This window comes from Elephas maximus, chromosome X, assembly GCF_024166365.1.
Source record: "Elephas maximus indicus isolate mEleMax1 chromosome X, mEleMax1 primary haplotype, whole genome shotgun sequence".
Classification (NCBI taxonomy): Eukaryota; Metazoa; Chordata; class Mammalia; order Proboscidea; family Elephantidae; genus Elephas; species Elephas maximus.
The window spans coordinates 56,824,719-56,844,144 of record NC_064846.1 but is presented as its reverse complement, the minus strand read 5'-3'; the positions used below and the strand labels follow the sequence as shown (position 1 = coordinate 56,844,144).

The 19,426-nt window shown below is 41.1% G+C and overlaps 1 protein-coding gene across 1 annotated transcript; it reads right to left on the bottom strand.

Moving 5' to 3' along the window:
• Positions 1–456: 456 nt before the first annotated feature.
• TAF7L (TATA-box binding protein associated factor 7 like) lies at positions 457–18,840 on the bottom strand. Its single transcript, XM_049872019.1, has 14 exons — positions 18,764–18,840; positions 15,033–15,100; positions 14,206–14,284; positions 9,605–9,738; positions 7,739–7,865; positions 7,437–7,492; positions 6,094–6,135; positions 5,165–5,237; positions 4,740–4,853; positions 4,184–4,315; positions 3,914–4,003; positions 3,609–3,721; positions 1,800–1,859; positions 457–1,265 (listed from the first exon to the last, which is right to left on the bottom strand). The coding sequence occupies exons 2-14, from the start codon at positions 15,096–15,098 to the stop codon at positions 1,221–1,223; spliced, it is 1,131 nt and encodes a 376-aa protein (XP_049727976.1). The 5' UTR covers positions 15,099–15,100; positions 18,764–18,840; the 3' UTR covers positions 457–1,220.
• Between the last annotated feature and the right edge of the window lie 586 nt (positions 18,841–19,426).

Below are 19,426 nucleotides of genomic sequence, written 5' to 3'. Positions count from 1 at the left end.
ACCTTCAGATCCCTCTTGGTGGTAGGCATTATTACCCTTGATTTAAGAGGAGGAACTAGAAGTTCTAAAGGGTGTAGGAACTTGCCCAACAAGTGTGGCAGAGCCGAGATTGCAACCTTGTGTTCATTCCACTACAGGATCATTCTGTTTAAATATCGGAGATGCCATTTTTATCTCTTCCCTATACCCTCGTTCTCCAAATCCAATACTGTATGTGGTTAATGAGACTGTTTGCTTAGTTCACAAGGAGTTTCCATAAGAACTCTCTAGAAGGATGTCCCAGTACTGACAGGAGCTTACTGTCATTTCCTAATTGTGGAGTCTGTTGTTTGTCTCATGAGTTTCCCTTTAGATGTGAGTGCTCTCTTCATAGGGATGGTTTACTGAAATGCCAGAAATCCATTTAAAACAAAGAACTGATTTATTCCTTAAAGAATACAATCAAAACATCTTCATAACACAGCTTTTAAAAAACCAACCACGGTTGTTCACAGCCATCACAGGCCATCTGGTTTTCCCTGACTGTTTCTGGTGGAGATTAGGATGTGAAGGCTCCGAATAAGGACGCCAGCTCAGAATTTTCTTCATCTCTGCTCTGCCTCACTACTCCCCCCTTAGCTGGCTAATAACAATCAGCCACAATCACAAAAACACAACAACAGAACAAAGACAGCAGCAGCAAGAAATCATCCCTGAGCAGGAAAGCAGCCCCTATTACATGAATAGAGACGTTAACACAACCTAGTACTAACTGCTGCGAGGTAGGCACTTAAATTCACTGTGGCAGGTCTTAGCTCTTGGTAGAAATGACTTCTTTTTCTCTATGTTGGAGAAAATACTTAAAACAGACAGGAGAGGGAAAAGTGAAAACACGCAAACTAGCTATATAGCCTCCAAGTTTAGACTCTCTGCCTTCGCCAAGCATGACTGAATCTTTTGCTGGCACGACAGAGCAAAAACAAGAGAAGTTATTCTCAAATTGATAAAGAGAAACAAGGTCCCATAATTGAGTTGGGACTTTAAGTCTACTACGTTTTTATACCCTGTCCCTTTCTACGTGACTACAAACTTTGAATACACTATAACTGGCTGAAAGGCTCAGAGAAGCAAATACAACTAATTCAACATAAGGCAAATAAACGGACAGACACAAACAGTTTGATTCGGTGTTCAGTCTGGATGGTGAATCCAAGGTTCGTGTGCCAGGCTGAAGGTCCTTCTCACTTCTCCAGAACATATTTTAATTGTTTCTGTAGGGAAATAAGCTGTAGGGAAAGGCAGAAAAACATGAAAAATTCATATGCAATCCTGAGTTTCATTACTTGATGTAGAATTTACTTATGTCAAACAAAAATAACTGTTGCTTGGCATTTACGAGGTCTTAGTCTTACAATGCTCCAAAGAATGGTGCCACTGTCAAAAATGCACGCGCACTACTGTGGCAATGATGCCAAACTTACAAAAGGATACTTTAAAATTGGATATGCCTGCTGTGAGGAATTTGTGCTTCTGGGAAAAGTGTACAGAGAATTCAGCTCACTGTAGGGGCAAGAGATACAGCTCACTATAGCCATATTCTAAGAATTAGGAGATAAGGCTGTTGGGATAGGTACTCAGTATTTGTTGAATGAGTAAGTTTTCACAGCGGCCTTGTTCCATCCTGCTACCCTTGTTTAGATTGGGCCACTACTATTCCTGCACAATTCAGTAAGAGGAACAGCTAGAAACAAAATTGGGGGGAGGGTGGGAGGGTTCTTTGTATCAAATGTTTTTGGTTGATTTGAAAACACACTTCTCACCTGCTCAATTTTTTCCTTTTCCTGTAATTTAAGCTGCTCCAGCACAAACTGTAAATGAGTCTGGAAAACAAATGATATAAATGATGAATACTGAGTTTAAAAATAAAAAAAGAGAACCAAGAGAGACAAAGAGTTTGGCAAATAATTTGCTAAGTAGGAAAATGGTCAGTCATAACAAAAGAATGCTGTTAAAAATATATATATATATCTGGAGTATAAAAGCTATACTCCCTAACTACAGCTCCATCCTATTTGATTTTATACATCCTGCAATACGTTTTTTTCTTGCCCTAAAATAAATGGTTAGAATGTCTTCGTGCGACTTTTTCCTAGTTTAGCACAAATCCTTTGGCTGTGGTGACCTATTAGGAGTTGGCTTAGAGTTTGGTGCTGGCTCCTCCATTTCCCTCTCTAGGACAGAATATTACCATTCCTAACTAGTACTGCATACAACAATGATCATAATAATACCATATATCTTTCAAAATATGTCTACATCTCTTATCTCATTTTGTAATTCTAAAGGACAATACCTTAAATAGGTATAGTTCTGTGTCAAGCTGGTTCCCTTCAATGACTACAGATCTACAGAAAATGAAATCTGGCAAGGATTTCCCCAGATGCTTCAGATTTTCCCTCACTATGAAAAGGGAAGCAAACATGGCCTGAACACACGTTTTCCCTTAGTTGAAGCTTTTATAAACACGTATTAATAAAAATAAAGCCAGTTACTCTCATTCAAGCATGCACTATAAAATTTTAAAATCAATTTAGTTTCTTCTCTTCCACTGCAACTGAATACATTTTGGTACAAACACAACAAGGTTCAATCTATGCTCTACCAGTTACTATGGTACTTGGCAAGTTACTTAACCTCTTTGAGTTTCAATTTCTTTTATCTATAAAATGGAAGTATTAAGAGTTCCTATGTTTCAGGGATGTGAGAATAAGATAATATATGTAAAATACTTAGCTATTCTAAGAGACAGAAAGGGCCACATAAGCCAGAGACTACCTCAGCCTGAGACCAGAAGAACCAGATGGTGCCCGGCTACAACCGGTGACTGCCCTGGCAGGGAACACAGCAGAGAACCCCTGAGGGAGCAGGAGAGCAGTGGGATGCAGACCCCAAATTCTCATAAAAAGACCAGACTTAACGGTCTGAGACTAGAAGGACCCCAGAGGTCATGGTCCCCAGACCTTCTGTTAGCCCAAGACAGGAACCATTCCCAAAGCCAACTCTTCAGACAGGGATTGGACTGGACTACGGGACAGAAAGTGATACTGGTGAGGAATGAGCTTCTTGGATCAAGTAGACACACGAGGCTATGTTGGCATCTCTTGTCTAGAGGGGAGATGAGAGCTCAGAGGGGGTCAGAAGCTGGCCGAATGGACATGAAAATAGAGAGTGGAGGGAAGGAGTGTGCTGTCTCATTAGAGGGAGAGCAACTAGGAGTATATAGCAAGGTGTATATAAGTTTTTGTATGAGGGACTCATTTGGTTTGTAAACTTTCACTTAAAGCACAATAAAAATTTAAAAAATTTTATTTGTCTATCACATAGTAAATGCTCAATAAATATTGGCTATTATTATCTCAAGTCACCTGGTACCTTCCTAAAAATGCTTACGTAAGATTAAAATCACTCAGGTAAAAGGAAACAAGGCTATCTTTTACTGAGTCTCTAAGAGGTTGTTCAGGTTCATGAATGAAAAAGATAATGCACAGAGATGACATGAGTGGAAACAAAAGATGGGATCTGGGAAGTAAGATATCAGAATTTCTTTGAATCAGCCAACAAGAACTTACCCTGAGTGCTGAGTGTTCCACTTTATTGATAAGACTCACTTGTCTTTTTATTCTGCCCCGAGTCTGTTTGAGCGTCTTCTCCATGTCACAAATCTGCTTCTGAAGTTCCATGACTAACGGAGATAGAAACTTTATGTACCTAAATATTGCCTAAAATAGCAGACCTGGACCCAAATCAACTAAAACTCCACCACACATCTGAGGAATAACTTCTCAAACTTAACCCTGCATCTAATGTGTGTTTAGAGTTAACCTTTAGCACTGCCACCCACCCTGCCCCATCCCCTTTTTTCCCTCTGACTTACCTATTAAACTTTTTGCTTCCTTTGCCTCATAATGGCCTAGTTCAGTGAACTTGGCCTGTAGCTCCCTTTTCAGATCCTCTTCAGAATCCTCTTCCTCCTTGTTCTCCTCCTCTCCCTGCTTGTTCTCCTCCTCTCTCTGCTTGTTCTCCTCCTCTCCCTGCTTGTTCTCCTCCTCTCCCTGCTTGTTCTCCTCCTCTCCCTGCTTGTTCTCCTCCTCTCCCTGCTTGTTCTCCTCCTCTCCCTCTTCTTCTTCCTCGTCCTCATCCTCACTGTCGTCTTTCTCCTCTTCCTCCTCATCATACTCTTCAGGTTCCTCCTCTTCCTCCTCCTGCTTCTCATCATCGTCGTCATCATCATCATCACTGCTGTAATCAGGGAACAGCTCTCGAAGAACTTCATATTCTGCTGGTTTTAAACAAGAGGAAGGTGAAACTATCTGAAGCTTTTGAAATGTTTCCCACTACAACTATAATTATATTCCTTACCCTCAAATTCACCAGGCAGCCAGTGCCTTTTATAAATCATTTTTTCTTAAAGGAAGATTATTCCCTTCACAAAACAAGGGCAGAGAATATGAAACACTGCAACATTCTTTGCATGTATTTAATGATGAAGACATTTAGAGAATCCAAGGGCCCACCGGAGGTCAGAATACCAGGGATGGATGGCAGATTAGAACGCCAGTTGAAAACCGCCCCAAACACTGAGGGAAGAAAAACAAAGACATCCTTTTTCTGTGATTGGCCTGTGAGTCCATGGAGAACGATCTTACACTTAGTCAATACATGCCCTCTCTGCAGCTCCTGCTTTGCCTTTAGTAACATACCTGATAAGAAAGGACCCCGCTTGTGGCCAGTCATTCCTGAGGAAAACTCAAAGCTTGGAACGGTGCCTTGGCTTTCTATTTCCCCGGTTTCACCATCAGCAATGACTTCCCATCCTGAAAGGAGGGATGGTTAAAGAAAAAGGAGAAGGAAAAGAGAAACCACCGTTGAAAGGGAAGAGGCAATTTAGTCCAACTTAAGGCCATTTATATCTGGATTCCCGGTTTGGAGAAGTGCCTTATATTGAATTACACAACTAAACTTTCAGCATTATGAGTTAAAAAAAAAAAAGCTAGCAAGTAATACTTCCAAAAATCTTAAGTTCTATACATCAAAATGGTACACAAATACCAGAAGCAAGGGCTTGTCATCAAGTGCATGCAGGCTGGAACAGAGTAAACAGAAAATGTTTGGTATAAAAGGATACGGGCACTGACAGCTTCAGCATCTGAACACAGCAGTCTCTTCACTTCCTTTTCCACATCTGGAGATTCAGTATACTAAACCAAAGTGGGGGAAAACACCAGTAATGTCATTTAACACTCTGTATTCTGTAGAAGTGCTCCTTTTCCTACATACAAATGAATTCAAACTATTAGGCCTCTTTAGATGCCCATCCAACCAAATTTCTACTTTAATTAGAACTGTTTATGAAGGACTCTTTGATCAGGGTCTGAATTTTTGTACATTAAGCTTATTTTTTTCCAATCAACCAAATTCCTTGAAACATTTAATCTTTTCAATCTGCAACTCTATGGTACAGACCCTTCTCAGAGGCACAAACCTTAAGCCTGTTATTAATTATTTGCCCTGACTCATACTGACAAAGAACTATAATTACTTATTATTTAGAAGTGATTTCGTTTAAAGACTCAAATTTCCAGATTCCACTTCCCCGCATCTTTATTATTATAGATGTTCCTACAAAGACTAGGTCTTAGCTTCATGTTCTTCCTTGAATCCAGTTTTAGAAAATTATCTCCACAGCAACCAATTTGTCATGCCATGAATAGAAGTTAAGACTTTGAGGAAGAATAAGCAATAGCAAACAACTGCTGGTAAAAGTTAACACTGGCTTCTAAGAAATGGTTTTTTAAATAAATATCACGCACACTCAAAAAAGCAGATTAGAATATACAGGGTCACCGGCCAAAGTATCTTTTCCCCTCAGAGTTGATCAGACACTAAACAACAAAGTCATTTTTCAATTAATCAAATTCTACGTATGTGAGTACCGGACGGGGTAATAGGTGAGGAGGAAGGCTTGAAAATAACCTTTGATTTCTTTGAAACCAATGAATTATGAAATGAAACATACAAATGGTAAACAATAAAGTGATATTACGATTGCTGTACCTCAGCAAAACTGATTTCTTCCATTTCTTTGACATCAGTGGACTAAGAAATAAAACACAATAAACAACGATGTTATATTATGATTACTCCACCTCAGTAAAACTTAAAGAGCTCTACAATTATTCTTAACTTAGTTTTACATTTAGTAGGCACTCAATAAATGCTGTCGACTGACAATATAAAAGCCAAGGCAACTGTGTCCAATTCTCAATTCTCCCCGAAATGGTCTATACATTTAAGAGAATGTCTGTAAAAATTCTAGCATGTTTTTTTGTGGACACAGAGAAGCTTATTCTAAAATTTGCATGGAAAAGCACAGGCCCTGGAACAGCTAAAAACAATCTTGACAAAGAAAACTAAACTGAGAGAAATCAGTCTACCTGATTTCAAGACTTATTATAAAGATACAGTGTGGTACTAGTAGAGGGTTTGACATATTGACCAATGGAACAGAATACAGAACCCAGAACTAGGCCCACACAAATATGTCAGATTGATTTTTGACAACTATGCAAAAGCAATATAATGGAGGAAAGCACGCCTTTTTTAAAAATGGTGCTGGCGCAACTGGATATTCATAGGCAAAACAATGAACCTCACATATACAAAAATTAACTCACAAACTTAAATGTAAAACTTAAAACTATAAAACTTTTGGAAAAGATCAGAGCATAAAATCTTCAGGATCTAAAGCTAGGCAAAGAATTCTTCCACCTGACACCAAAATTTTTTAAATTTGTTCTTCAAAAGACTCCGTGAAGAGAATGAAAAGACAAGATAACAGCCTGAGAGAGAATACCTGCAAGCCACATATCTGACAAAAGACTATAACCAAACCAAACCCACTGAGAAAACTGGGTAAAGGTACACAGGATGTCTCTCTTATTTCTTTCAACTGCATATGAATCTACAATTACCTCAAAATAAGAAAGTTTAATTAAAAAAAAAAAAAGAAAAAGCCAAGCCACAGTATCCTTGTAGCTTGCCCAAAGGTAAGGAATATACAGTACAGTTCTTAATTCTCAGGTTCTGGATGGGTTCACTGTAACACCAGATCTCACAATTGCAAACTAAAACCATTAGCAGACATTTCAAATTAATGACACTTTCGGCTCCCTAAATGCCTAGCCTATAATCTCAAGGATCAGGTCTGTTTTTATTCACTAGCTATATTCCCAAACGCCAGTACACAGTGTCTGGCATTTAGTTAATTCTCAATGAATGTTCACTGAACATATGAATAAATGAACAAATTAATCCCCAGCTGACTTACTGCCTTTTCCATCCCACTCATAATCTTCTTCCAATCCACCCAACAAATATACGAATACCATGCAACTAACCTTTTTTTTTATTTTCCGGAACCTTCTCTTTCTGACATTCTTAAGTGGTGGAGTAACTAAAACAAATACAACACAGTAAAACATATATATGATTGATGGTAGTCATACATCTATCTGAATTTGATGAAGTGAAAGCTCATGCTGTAAGCCACCAACTCAAGCCATGACTCTTTCCCGTAAGAGTGCCTGAGAGCCTAATGAACCAAATGTCTAAGTGTGGTGACAGGTCCCTGGTTCCTAAGTATTCAGGATTCAGCAGGTAACCAGTGTCAGCAAGAATGACCAAGGGGTTGGTGACTTACTGCCATGTTTCCAGTTATATTTTTTCCGTCTCTTCCCATCATCTGCCTCGATGTCTTTAGCATCAGTAGAACTTACTGATTGTTCTGGAGAAGACTGGAGATCACCATCAGTGGTGCACACGAGCATCTACATTTAACACAGACAAAGAAGTTAACTATGGGCCCAAATCTTGGGTTAGTAATCAATCATGCCCATTCCTAACAACAGAAATCCTGGGGCACAGAAGTAGAGAGAATGATATTTGGCGTTTCCAGGAAACCAGGTATCACACACAAACATACACACACAATCTCTCTCTCTCTCTCCCCCTCCCTCTTTTCTTTCCTCCTCCTCTCCCCATTTTGGTGAGCCAACACTGTATATGGACTTAAAAGTTTTGTTTTGTTTTTTGGCTAGGGTGCCTAACACTGCAGAGGGAATGTTTTTAAAACAGATGTATCTTGGCATTTTGATTTAGAGAGGAAATCAACAGCAGAGGTGACGACGAGTAAGAACCAGTTTTTTTAATTGTGCTTTAAATGAAAGTTTAGAAATCAAATCAGTCTATCATACAAAAACTTATATACACCTTGCTATATGCTCCTCGATGGCAGTGGGTTATATACTCCTAGTTGCTCTCCCCCTAATAAGACAGCACACTCCTTCTTTCCACCCTCTATTTTTGCATCCCTTTTTTTTTTCAGCCAGCTCCTGTCCCCCTCTGCCTTCTCATCTCCCCTCCAGACAAGAGCTGCCCACATAGTCTCATGTGTCTACTTGAGCCAAGAAAACCACTTCTCACCAGTATCATTTTCTGTCTTATAGTCCAGTCCAATACCTGTTTGAAGAGTTGGCTTCAGGAATGGTTCTACTCTTATGCTAAAAGAGGGTCCGGGGGCCATGACTTCTGGGGTCCCTCCAGTCTCCATCAGACCATGAAGTCTGGTCTTTTTATGAGAATTTGAGGTCTGCATCCCACTGTTCTCCTGCTCCATCAGGGATTCTCTGTTGCGTTCCCTGTCAGGGCAGTCATTGATGGTAGCTGGGCACCATCTAGTTCTTCCGGTCTCAGGCTGATGTAGTTTCTGGTTTATGTGGCCCTTTCTGTCTCTCTGGCACATAATTACCTTGTGTCTTTGGTGTTCTTCATTCTCCTTTGCTCCAGGTGGGTTCAGACCAATTGATGCATCCTAGATGGCCGCTTGCTAGCATTTAAGACCCCAGATGCCACTCACCAAGGTGGGATGCAGAACGGTTCCTTAATACATTTTGTTATGCCACCTGACCTAGGTGTCCCCTGAAACCATGGTCCCCAGAACCCCCATCCCTGCTACTCTGGCCTTCGAAGTGTTTGGGTGTATTCAGGAAACTTTGTTGCTTTTGGTTTAGTCCAGTTGTACTGACCTCCCCTGTATTGTGTGTTGTCTTTCCCTTCACCTGAAATCATTCTTGTCCACTATCTAATTAGTGAATACCCTACTCCCTCCCTCCCCACCCTTGTAACCATCAAATAATATTTTCTTCTGTGTTTAAACTTTTTCTTGAGTATAAGAACCAATTTTAACCTCCAAAGTTAACAGCATACTGTTTTAGCAGAAAAGTTCAGAAGAAGGTACTGGCTGGTCAGAGTTTTCAAGCAATGAAAGTCACTATGAATGACAAACAGCGGACTGTACAAGCTATTTGGATAAATAAAGTAGTGAAAAGTTAAGGAACAAACACCAAACCAGAACATGACATTTTATTCCTGTGCAATCATTCAGACATTAGCAATGACAAGCAGCCACTTACCAAATGGAAAGGAGCACTAAAGGAAAGAGATGGGAGGGAGAAAGAAATTCCTTGAAGGATATGAGAGCTAGTAGATTAAGAAAACTAGTCCATACCTGGGAAATATCTGCTGTTTTATAAAACGATTTTTTATCAAGAGTTTTCAGGCTTGCAACAACACAGGGCAAATCAACCAGTTTAGCATTTAGTGAGACATCTTCTACCTGAACAACTGCATGACGTCCATCAGCTGAAGAGAAGTAGAGAAGATTAAATTTGACATCATCCCAGTGAACTCTTAAGCCTCCTAGGGTTGGAATAATGAAGACTTACATGGGACAGACTAGTATTTCGGTGAAACCTATCATTTTTCATAATGCTAGCATCGTGTACACGATTAGTAACTTCTCAGGGAAAAAAAGGCAGAGTATATGGTGCTCTCTTTTCCTAGCTTATGTCACTCCAAAAGTACCTAAGTTTCTTGTTAATGGTTGTGAAATAAATACAGGCGAAACAGTAAATATTTCATTCTTATCCTGAAGGGAAAATTCCATTCATGCAAACCCATTCATTTTAACACCATTAGAAGCATTCAATTGTGTCAATGTACACGTGTGTTCAAAATATAGAGAGAAGGACTGACCTAAACTGAAAAAAAAACAGATCTGTTGCCATCAAGTTGATTCTGACTCAAAGTGACCCTGCAGAACAGAGAAGAACTGCCCCACAGGGTTTCCAATGACTGCATGGTGGATTTGAATTGCCGACCTTTTGGTGAGCAGCCAAACTCTTAACCATTACATTACCAGGGTTTCTGGACTGACCCTAGAATGATGCAAATGACTCTCCAGTTATAATCTCTAGTTAGCGTCACAAAGATAAAATTCTATACGGTTGCAACATACTGAACTCCAAATCCTGCCCAGATATCTCAAACATGAATGTCTTTAAGCACAAGAGGATTTAGGTATAACTTTCTAATATTAAGACAAAAAACATGCAGAACCGTGTTCCACATGATTTTTTTGTGTGTAAATTAACTTAAAAATATATAGAGAAAAATTATTTAAATGTTATTATGCCTAAAAGTTCTGCTTGTAAGGAAACACAAGAAAAAATGGTTAATATTATTTACCTTTGGCATCTGAGTTGGGGTACTGTGAGGAAGGAGAGTTTCACTGCTATTGAACCTTGCTGTTTTATCTGAACTTTCTAACCATGCGCTTGTATTACCTTTCTTTTTTTTTAATGTCAATAGGGGTTACGTGGATAATGGAATTATGGGTTGTTTTTTCTTCTTTATATACTTCTATGTATTTATTTAAAAAAACCAAACCCGTTGCCGCCGAGTTGATTCAGACTCATAGCGATCCTACAGGACAGAGTAGAACTGCCCTATATGGTCTCCAAGGAGCAGCTGGTGGATTCGAACTGCCAACCTTTTGGTTAGCAGCTGGCCAGCAGCCAAGCTTTTCACCACTGTGCCACCAGGAGTCCCTGTATTTATAAAACCTAATAAATATTATTTAAAAGAAAAAAAAAACTTCATCTTTGTAAACAAAGAATATATTGACTTGTCATTGCCTTGGAAAGTCAGAAATCACAAAGCTTATAGTTATTAATAATCAGAATATGGAATGTATGAAGTATGAACCTAGGAAAACTGGAAGTTGTCAAAAACAAAATGAACACTTGAAGACAGATACATACTCCAGGCATCAGGGAGCTGAAATGGCCTGGTACTGGCCATTTTCAACTGGACAATCCTACGGTCTACTGTGCTGGGTATGACAAATTGAAGAGGAACAGCGTCATATTCATTGTCAGAAAGAACAATTCAAGATCTCTCCTGAAGTACAACGCTGTCCAGTGACAGAATAACATTCATACGCTTACAAGGAAGAGTAGTTAATACGATTATCATTCAAATTTACGCACCAAACACTAATGGCAAAGATGAGGAAACTGAAGATTTTTACCAACTTCTGTAGTCTGAAATCAAACATGCAATCAAAATGCACTGATAATTACTGGTGATTGAAATGTGAAAGTCAGAAACAAAGAAGGAGGGTCAGTAGTTGGAAAACATAGCCTTGGTAACAAAAACAACACCGGAGATCACATGATACAATTCTGTAAAACAAATAACCTGTTCTTTGGAAATACTTTTTTTCAACAACATAAATGGTGACTACACACATGTATCTGGCCAGGTGTAATACACAGGAATCAAACTGACTACATCTGTGGAAGGAGACGATGCAGAAGCTCAGTATCATCGGTCAGAACGAGGCTAGGCGTTGACATGTCTTGGCGTTGTTAGCCAATGCCATAGAACAATGTGCATACTAACTGTTTGATAAGAAACTAGTTTGTTCTGTAAACCTTCATCTAAAGTACAATTTTAAAAAAAAGGAAGAACAAGGTTGGGGCCGACAGTGAAAACAGACCATCAACTGTTCCTACCCAAGCTCAAGGTGAAGCTGAAGAAAATTAAAATGAGTCCACAAAAGACAAAGTACAACCTTTAGTATATCCCATCTGAATTTAAAGACCATCTCAAGAATAGATTCGAGGCACTAAACACTAATGATCGAAGACCAAAGGAGTTGCGGGATAACATCAAAGACATTACACATGAAGAAAGCAAAAGGTCCTTAAAAAGACAGAAAAAATAGCAAAGACCAAAAGAGATGTCAGAAGAAACTCTGAAATTTGCTCTTCAAAGTAGAGTAGCTAAAGTGAACAGAAGAAATAATGAAATGAGAGAGCTGAACTGGAGGTTTCAAAGGGTGGCTTGAGAAGACAAAGTATTCTAATGAAATGTGCAAAGATCTGTAGTAAGAAAACCAAAATAGAAGGACATGCTTGGCACTTCTCAAGCTGAAAGAACTGAAGGAAAAAATTCCAAGCCTCAAGTTGCAATACTGAAGGATTCTATGGGCAAAATACTGAACAACACAGGAAGAAGCATCAAAAGAAGATGGAAGGAATACAGAGTCACAGTATCAAAAAGAATAGGTCGACTTTCTGCCATTTCATGAGGTAGCATATGGTCAAAAACCAATGGTACTGAAAGAAGAAGTTCAAGCTGCACAAAAGGCACTGGTGAAAAACAAGGCTCCAGGAATTGATGGAACACCAACTGGGCAATCACTTGTCTACGCCAAGAAACTTGGAAGACAGCTACCTTGCCAACCAACTGGAAGAGATCCAGGTATGTGCTCAATGCAAAGAAAAGTGATCCAACAGAATGCAGAAATTATTGAACAAAATCATTAATATCACATGCAAGTAAAATTTTGCTGAAAATAATTTAAAAACAGTTACAGCAGTACATTGACAGGGGACTGCCAGAAATTCAAGCCAGATTCAGAAGAGGATGTGAAACAGGGTTATCATTGCTGATATCAGGCAGATGTTGGCTGAAAGCACAGAATACCAGAAAGATGTTTACCTGTGTTTTATTGGCTGTGCAAAGGCATTCAACTGTGTGGATCATAACAAATTATGGATGACATTGTGAAGAATGGAAATTCCAGAACACTTAATTGTGCTCACGAGGAACCTGTACATAGGCTGTTATGGATTGAATTGTGGCCCTAAAAAATGTGTATCAATTTGGCTACGCCATGATTCCCAGTATTGTCATTGCCCACCACTTTGTCATCTGATGTGATTTTCCTATGTGTGGTAAATCCAACCTCTATAATGTTAGGACTTGAAGCACTTACTGATGAAGATCAAAGACCACAACCTTCAGCATGGATTACACCTCAACATAAAGGGGGAAAAAAAAAAACTCTCACAACTGAACCAATAAGCAATATCATGATAAACAGAGAAAAGACTGAAGTTGTCAAGGATTTCATTTTATTTGGATCCACAATCAACACCCATGGAAGCAGCAGTCAAGAAATCAAACAACGCATTGCACTGGGCAAATTTGCTGCAAAAGACCTCTTTAAAGTGTTAAAAAGCAAAGATGTTACTTTGAAGACTGAAGTGTGCCTGACCCAAGCCATGGTATTTTCAGTCGCCTCATATGCACACAAAAGTTGGGCAATGAATACGGAAGACTGAAAAGGAGTTGATGCCTTTGAATTATGGTGTTAGCAAAGAATATTGAATATATCACAGACTGCCAAAAGAACGAACAAATCTGTCTTGGAAAAAGTGCAACCAGAACGCTCCTTAGAAGCAAACATGGCAAGACTTCGTCTCACATACTTTAGACATGTCGTCAGGAGGGATCATTCCCTGGAGAAGGACATCATGCTTGGCAGAGTACAGGGTCAGCGGAAAAGAGGAAGACCCTCAATGAGGTGGACTGACACAGTGGCTACCAGCAATGGGCTCAAACATAACAACCATTGTGAGGATGGCGCAGGACCAGGCAGTGTTTCATTCTGTTGTGCATGAGTTGGAACTGACTTGACGGCACCTAACAACAATATATAGTAGGAGGCTAGTATGAAAATTCCACAGTTGACCCCTCAGTTCTTCCTTACACACACTACGATAATTACTCACCCTCAAGCTGCACAATTCTTACATCCTTTCCTCTTAAGTGAAGAGGTAAGAGTGATTTAAGCCTCTCAACTGTGAGCCCTTAAAGGCGGAGATCATATTCTTTTCTTTTTCACCTCGTATAGTGCCTGGCACATATCAGTCCCTTAATAAATTATTGTTGAATGTATGATAAGTTTTTACTTACAATGTAAATCAATTTTTAGTTTATCCTTCATGGCGATGTTTCCAGAACGTATCATCTTCCTGACAGTAGAAGCATGTTCCTAAAAAAGGAGGTGAAGAAAAAAAATCAGAGGATGAATTACCTACTTGGCAGGTGATAGAACAGATATGTAGAGAAAGCCCTCCCTTCAATTAAACCTTAAACCTGAGTCTAATCCCACTGTTGTTTTTTAGTAGCTCCAGTTAATGGCTTCTCCAAGCTCTACATTCCTGCCTCGCATTGCTGCCCTTCAGTTTAGTTGCTAAGGAAAGGTGTAGCTGCAGTATACTGGGTATATTAATTAACCCTAATTGGGGAAACATGTTTCTGAATACCATTACTAATATAGCTTTCTTAGGCTAACACTTGAATACAGGGATCAGTGGGTGGAGTAACCCTAACAAAATGTTGAGGTGAGCTTCAAAAGCTGTGCACGGTGATGAATTTGCAGGAGACACAGTGCTGGTCCCTCTCACTGCCACTGTGGAGGTGACAGAAAGGATTCTGAAAGCGTCTTATCTTGGCTGTCCAGTGATAAGTGACTGAATTCATCGTTGTCACGGTTACTTGCCAGGGAGTCAACCCACATGACAGGTGGTATATACAGGACAAAAGAAGTGTTGCTAAAAGAGTACGCAGTAGGATAGGACTACTTAATAGAACATGATTCCTGGGAAACAAATGTTCTGAGTTTGATAAAAAATAAAATGAGTTTGATAGCCTACTTTAAAAAGAAATGTTACAGAATCCAAGCAGAACTAATATTTATGCACTGACAATACTTGGTTGGAGACTCAAGGGTTTCTTACCGGAGGCAGACGCAGTATAAACTGGTTCTCAAGTTCCTGAGGCAGTTCATTCTGGCCTTCACTCATCTCTTGATTTTCAGTTCATGAAAACAAAAACAAAAGCAACTGAAAGTCACTAAAAACTTCTCTTGCTCCCTCTGCTGACCACTGCTGGTGAAAACCAAACCCACTGCCATAGAGTAGATCCGACTCAGCATCCCTCTAGGACAGAGTAGAACTGCCCCATAGGGCTTCCGAGGCTGTAAATCTTCAGAAAGCAGACTGCCACATCTTTCTCCTGAGGAGCAGCTGGTGGGTTCGAACCACCGACATTTTGGTTAGCAGCCGAATGCGTAGCCACTGTGACACCAAGGCTCCTTCCCTGCTGGTAAAAACCAAAAAAAAAAAAAAAAAAAAAACCCAGTGCTGTCGAGTCGGCTCCGACTCATAGTGACCATATAGGACAGAGTAGAACTGCCCCACAGAGTTTCCAAAGAGCACCTGGCACTTAACCACTACACCACCAGGGTTTCCCCGTACTAGTTAAGTTATACAAGACCCTGCCCAGTGTCTTCATTGGAATTGTGTGTACAGCTCTTATATATCTTATTTGACATAACTTGATTATTCCTAAAAGTCACCTTATCTCCACTCCAACACGTGAAGATTTTTCCAAAATTAATCCAAGTTACATGATAATAATTCTTTTGCATTCAACCATGTATATCAAATGAGATAAAAGCTGTCATGAAACATGATTTAGACTTAATGATATTCTTAGACTCTCAGATAAAGGACTACGGTTCAACACAAGTGGTAGCTACTTAAGCAAACTACATGCCTTCTGCAGGCATGCTCACCAAAGTTTGAAATCAACCCAGCAACCACCTGCAGAAACGTTCTGTCCGATTTGAAGGAAACGAGAGCTTAATTTTCAATATTTCAATCACGATAATGGATTGATAGGAATTAAGCAGTCCATGGGTGAGCCAGCATCAAGAACTCTGAGCTACCTTGAGGAAAAGTTAGGAGTCCAGCTCTTATGGTTAGACTGTCTATTTGAATACACAAACTTCATGCAACACACGTCATTTATTCTTGAAGGGGTGACAGAAATAGAACTTAAAATCTGATTTGACTTATTCATTACAAACATCTACTGCATGCATTTTATGTGCCAGGCATTATCTTGCTTGTGTTAGGTCTATTATTTCACTCAACCCTCATAACTATCACTTATTTGAAATACCCCTAAAATGTTATATAAAAGAATCCTAAAATAGACCTTTATATATATATATATGTGTATGTGTGTGTGTGTGTATAAAATATATCTTCTCTAAAGTGAATAATCTGCTCCAACTTAATCTTTATTTTTAAATCTTATTTTCTATCTACATGGGATTTATCTGTAGTGTCTTGAATTTTGAATGTTAGGGTCCACACCTCTTCAGAAGATTTTTCTCAAAGGTGAAAAGAAAGCAATATACATATATGAAATCTAAGAAAGTTTTTTTAGGACACTATGCTATTTTTTTTTTTTTTTTACCAAGTTACAAGATCTTATACCTTAAGTTAGATTAAAAACTCCAGTTAACTCACAGTTCCTAATACTCTGCAAACCATTAACTGGGCTCCGAGGTCTGAATGTGAATCTTACTTAAGACCGCCAAAGCCTTTAAAAAAAAAAAACACATTCAACTGGGTCTGGAACCACATTACGGTGAAATCATTTCACCAGTTATAACTTCAGTCCCTTGGTATGGCTTCAGAAACTTTCAGAAGGGCACAGAAAGCACAGGGAAGTCAGCAATTTGCAGTAGCCTTTTCCCACTGGAAAAGTAGACAGGGCAAGAGAGACAGAGAGGGAGTGGGAGAGGGAGGAAGGGAAGCAGGGAGAGAGAGAGGAGAGAGGTGAATCACAAACACATTATTTGTGGAAGAATCACAAATGTATTGTTTGTAATACCATTTTTTTCTCTTTGCTTCATAGTTATATAAATACCTACATACAATTATATAGAAATATAAACACTAAACACAAATGTAAAAAAAATTAATTAAAATAAAAATCCTGGTGGCTGGGCACATTGCCTAAAGACAACGAGTATCAAACACTTAAGGCTGGGAGCAGAAACAGATTTATTTGAAAAACTAGATGCTAAGCAAAATTTTATCGTATCAGTAGTAATTTTTAGATTTCTCAGCAGAACTAAGACTAGGGCATTTTGCTCATTTCAATGCCTTTTTGGCAACTCCTCATTTAAGAAAGAAAGAATTTAAGAAATGAACTATTCCATAAAAAATAATTTTTTTTTTATTCCATAGTAGCTGCTTGTAAATGTCCTTAACAAAATGTCTGATGGGAGGGCAGGTGCACAGCCGTGTTTGAAATGATTTTTTTTTTTTTAATGTGTTACCTGTATTTCCAAAGAACTGGTCGTATCACACTTGCTTTACAGAAAACACGTTAACTTTTTTCCAGCAAGAACTTTTGATCCCTAATTAAATTAATAGGTCCACCCTCCCCATTCACCCCCAGTACCGCCACGCTTTAGCGGAATTATACTAACTGGAGGGTGCCCAGCAGCCTGCTCCAGGCAACACAAGTCTAGGTCTCTATTTTCTCGAGTTCGCAGCCTCTGGCTGAGGTTTGAAGCAAATAACCACTCCATTCTTTCCCCGAGGCACTAAACTTTCACAGGAAGAGTCCAGCTCCTTCCTAGGCTTTGATCTCATTTCCCTTGAAAACCTCCTGAGGGGCCAACAGACCCTGGCCTTCGCACCTTGCCTCCTAGGTGACCTGGAGAGAGAGGCGCAGCTCGCTAGCCGCCCACCGCTGCCCGGGTCCCCGGGTCCCTCCGTACCCACGGACTCACCCGCTTCTCCGCTAACTCGCGCCAGGTTTGCAAAGCCTGTACCGACCGGAGCCCGCTTCTCCAGCCGGTGGGTTCTCGGCGAGGAGAGAGTGGGCTCCGCGGCGGGCCACTGAGGTCAGCGGCGCGCGGGCGCGGTCCGAAAGGCGAGCGGACCGCACCGCACAGCTACAGGTAAGAGCCTCGGCCCTCGGCCAGCCCCTCCCCGCCTCGCCACGCCCCCGAGGCCGGCCCACGGGAGCGCAGGGCCCCGGCGTGGGGCGCGGGGGACTCGGGGGGGGGCGGGGGGCGCGGGGGACTCGGGGGGGGGGCGGGGGGCCGAGGGGGGCTCGGGAGGGCCGGCGGGGGCCGGGGGGCTCGGGAGGGCCGGGGCGCCAACGGCCTCGGGACGCGCGGCCGGCCGGCTGGACGCCTGCGGAGGCCGGGAAAGCTGAGCAGGAGCCGAGCGCCGAGGGGTGGGGCCTTCAGGGACCTCGTGGATGCAGAGCGAGGCTGCGGCACGAAGTCCCCTTAGCCAGTAGCCCCGGTCGAGACTACTCGTGCCTCCACACAAAAGAGCGAGCGGCACATTTCGCTGGTCCTCATTCGTTCTCTTGGAATAAATCTTTCCGCGCTGAGGAGACCTCGCCCGGGGCCAAACACAGCAACCCGCTGGCCGTACAATAACTACCACCCGCGCCCCAACGGCTCTGACAGAATTCCCCACCGCCCTCTCCCCCGCGGTGTCTCTACTTTACTTCCGCCGGGGACGGACGGACACAAGCTACCCGGCTTATCTTTCTTAAAGGTGGTCCCAGTGCCAACGAACTTCTAGTAATAGTCCGCCCTCTCCCAAAGAGGAGCCTCCGCTAGTGAAAAATATCGGAAGCCACTTACCTTTCCCTTCTAGTCCGCCTTCCACAGGGGCTTGCGCACCGGCTTGGGCACCGCTGTTGGCATCGGTTGGGACGCCATGGTCGACAGGAATCTGGAGGCCTGGAGTCGGAGTGCCATGGTCACCGGCAGTTTGGACAGTTTGGGCACTTTCGGTGCCGGGGCGGCAGGCAGTTTCTGCATTATGGGTGACAGGAACTTGGGCACGTTGGTAGCTCGGTACTTCTGACGTTGAAGCTCTGGGTGCTGAATTGTTTTCGGAGGGATTCGGAGCCGCTGCCTCAGAGCGCTCCATCATCCACCTGCTCGGGCGCTATAATGGCTTCCGGTTCACTCACGTGACCTTGCGGACTCCAGAACTTTCATAAAATGGTGTCAGAGGTATGTCCTTAAAGACATAGCGGCGATATTAGAAGCACTCTGGGTGTCTGTTAAGAGATTATAGTCGTGAGGTCTCTACTGCCTAACACCTAAACTTAATCGTAAGGAATATTTTTGGAAGATAATCTCTCATTTTTTCTGGATACCCGATTTTTTTTTTTATTCAATTAAGCTTGATTACCGGAACTTCAGACCTAGACAACAAACTCGTTTTAGTTTCCTTTAGAATTCATCCGCTGATGTTTAGTTTTATGCCGTGAGGCTACATTGAGGGTCGTAATACAA